Consider the following 3,586-nt stretch of genomic DNA (forward strand, 5'->3'; position numbering starts at 1 on the left):
TCTTATATATATATATATTTGGTTAAGATTTCATTTGTTATTATAACCCTCACAGAAAGAAAAAACTACAAGAAAAAATACCTACGCGAATTGTCTGTCTTAATTATGATGACATTACTTTTTAATAAATTGCAGCTCTATTCGACATTCACAATACATATAGAGAAAAAAAATGTAGGTTAAAGGCGTATTAGTTGTATCGTGAGCGCCATGTAGTGAACTACTGGTGTTCTTTTGTACTAAATTCACTTCCAACCATTAGCAATAGGTTTTTATAGGATATCGGAAGATGGCTTCAGGATTGTATAACATTTTAAAACTATACAAACATCAAAAATACAAATATAATTACTGTACGTGTTGGCTTTCATATACAGTAAGACGCGAACGAACTATTGGTTAGTTAAGATCACGTCACTCGAGACGTCAAGGCATCCTTATAACAAAACGGATCTTTTCAAAACCAACAATAGTCTTATTCATCATCTCATCACAATGTTGAACTGCAAGTATTTGCTTTGCTGTTCGATCCTTTAAAGGGAAAGTACCTACTTGTCTCAAATTAGAGCCGCTGAAGTTCCATTGAAAAATTGGTTCCGAACCTGATACATTGTCATAATCTGTTAGGGGAATCTTGTTCTATTGTAACTTAATTTATTTTATACAAGTCGCCAAATGTATTATGAAGGAAGACATTTTGAATAGTATTATAACGAAGACTTTTTTTCCTACCGAACATTACAAAAGGAATACTAAAATGAATACAAATGGTTTAGCTTCGCTAAAGGTCCGAATTGAGTATATCTGTGGAACAGCGCACGTAATCCTGAACTTGTTCTGATTGGTCGGTCGTCGATTGAAGGGTCGGTTATATTGCAAATGTTTTATTGTGTTTTTATTTAACCCTCATTACTGTGTTTTTGCTCTTGATTCTCCCAAAACCGAAGAAGTTGCCAGGTGGTTTGTATTTTAGAGTATATATGATTTTCTTCAGTGTGCCGTTTAGTAAGCTGAAGTTGAATGTACTTATTCTTTTGCATTGTCAATTGTCCCAATGCGCCTTGGTCCTTTCTCAAAATCATGAAAGTGTACCCATCTTCAGTTATTGGACGTACAGGTGGATTTACACAGAGGTATCCATCTACATCAACAAGAACTTTATTCGCCGATTTGTTCGGAATGTACGAGTAATATCCATTAGGATCATCTGGAAGATCTTTTCCCAGATCTGGTTTCATAATGAGGTAGCCATTTTCGTCAATGGAAAGAGACCTGTATCCTTGTTCAATTGCTTCGGCTGTATTCTGTGGGATATCAGAGGACTGGATATCTATATTCAGTGATGAACCATAGTTCAAATATCCATTTATCACTACAAGAGAAATTCGTGTCTGTGATCGAGCGACTTCTGAGTCGATGTCGTTGGCACTAGTGCATAGAGGAGGTTCCTGGGTAGAAAGTTCCCTTTCCACACTTTCCCTACTACCACCAGAGCTTTCTAACTTTTTAATTCTGTATAATACCACCGCAAACACTGCCAATGCACATATGCACCCTCCGAATACAATGAAGCTAATTTGCAAAGTTGTTAATCCTGGTGGTTCATTGAACCATGGAGGTCCTCCATGATTGAACTCCATGCAATAATCAGGGGAACATTGTTGTGTTTCTGATGTGTTTCCCTTGAACCTGACGTTTCCGGTTACTGTGTACATGTACCACTCGTGACAAATATGGTATTCTTTGTATGAGTATAAACCTGAGATATCATAATGGCTAGCCAGGGTCAAATTGAGAGTACCGTTTTCTGTGACCTTGATCAGATCTCTACTTTCCATGCATAGGCCTATATCTTCAGGTACATCCCAACAAATTTCCGTCACCCGACCTCTTAGTTGCTCTTCCTGGGTTTCGTCGCTGCAGTAGCTGTCAACTTCGTTCCACTTACTGACTTCACTGCCAGATGAGAGGATTACAAATTTAGAGTCTGTTTTTGTCTGTACATGCCGGTCACGAATTTCTGTACAGTTCTGTACAAAATTAAACGTTTTTATGATCGTTTCATTAGAAATACACTCGTCATTCATCAATGGGATGCTTACATGGCAGTGGCACTCTATAGGATTATCTTCGAGTAGGATGTCTGTTTTATTGAAATCATCTACAATTGATACTGGAAACGCTGCCAGGTTATTGTTTCGCAAATCTATCTCTTGAAGGTTCGGTAATCTATATGTACAGCGGTCGACTGATACCGCTGATATAGTGTTATTTCTTAAATTGAAAACTTGGAGATTCTTTAGTAACACCGGCATAAATACGTTTTCTAAAAGATTTTCTGCTAAATCCAGAATAATCAATGATGGAACCTTTCTAACCGCACTGTAAATATTCTTAAAATAATGGAGACTATTTCCTTTTAAATACAGTTCTTCTAACCCACACAGCCCGTCAAATACATCATCATCAACATTGGATATGTTATTATAAGAAAGATCGAGGATTTTGAGTTCCTTAAAACATGATAATGGAGTCCCAGAAATATTGTTAATTATGTTTCCAGAAAGATCGAGTACTTGCAGTTGGTAAGGTAGGTGGTTAGTTGGTATTGTCTGAAAGGCGTTACTCGACAATGTCAAATTAACGATTTCAGTAGGTTTAAGATTTAGTCCACTGGGCCAATTTTCTTCAGATAGTTCAGCGTCTGTTAGCACTAGTGATTTTGCTCCTTTGCAGTTTAACAGCAGATCCTCATTAGTGGTTCCGATGTCTGCATCAGTACACTCACATGTCTTGTTTTTTAAAACGCATCTTATTGCTACGGCATACTTGGATTGTGTAATTACCAAGATAGGCAGTAACACACACAACTGAAAATAAATCATGTCCAAGATAGCTAGATTTTTTGTAATTATTAAAGATATACTGTCTAGGTTTAAAGGGATCAAATTAACTTCAAATCAGAAACAGATCGAATTCTTTTTTCGCTGATTTAAAGACATTTTATTTCAAAAAGTCTATGAAATTTCACTCAGGCCTACACCCTTTTTATTGACTTTTTATAACTTAATAAAAAAAAAATATATAGGCAAATTTAAATATTTTATTGAATTTTCTAATTTTTACCTCATAACAGACAGTATATCTCAGTTGGCTGTTATTATGAAATTGTTTAAATAAGATCAACTTTACCACTTTGTTAAATTTATAGATGTGCGAAATTTCCAACCTACCATTCTCATCATTTTGTCCAAGACAGGGTTATATTCAATGCACTAAAAGAAGATATAATAAGTGTTAGCAATTTATATATGTATATTCATTCTCAACACGTCCGTGTTGGCGTTCGAATCGAAGTATTAGTGCACATGGTTTCCTTTCAAACACAATGGTGTATTTCAAATACACCATTGTGTTTGAAGATGCCTAGGTCACTAGGCTAGGTAAACTGAGATTGAACAAACATGGCGTAATTCGTCGTGACCCAGAATGACATGCTACATGTTTGTTTCATTAAATGAATTTAAAAGCAACATCAAGTTAGGTTTGGATATGAATACATGTTTATGATTACTTGAAATTAAAG

General features: G+C 35.6%; 1 protein-coding gene across 1 annotated transcript; it reads right to left on the minus strand.

Moving 5' to 3' along the window:
• Positions 1-57: 57 nt before the first annotated feature.
• Positions 58-3,350, minus strand: LOC117102161. Its single transcript, XM_033242367.1, has 2 exons — positions 3,234-3,350; positions 58-2,870 (listed from the first exon to the last, which is right to left on the minus strand). Exons 1-2 carry the CDS (start codon positions 3,243-3,245, stop codon positions 900-902), a joined length of 1,983 nt encoding a protein of 660 aa, XP_033098258.1. The 5' UTR covers positions 3,246-3,350; the 3' UTR covers positions 58-899.
• Positions 3,351-3,586: the final 236 nt, after the last annotated feature.

Source organism: Anneissia japonica, unplaced genomic scaffold (assembly GCF_011630105.1).
Source record: "Anneissia japonica isolate Jap-2015-1 unplaced genomic scaffold, ASM1163010v1 scaffold115399_len9027_cov104, whole genome shotgun sequence".
Lineage (NCBI taxonomy): Eukaryota > Metazoa > Echinodermata > Crinoidea > Comatulida > Comatulidae > Anneissia > Anneissia japonica.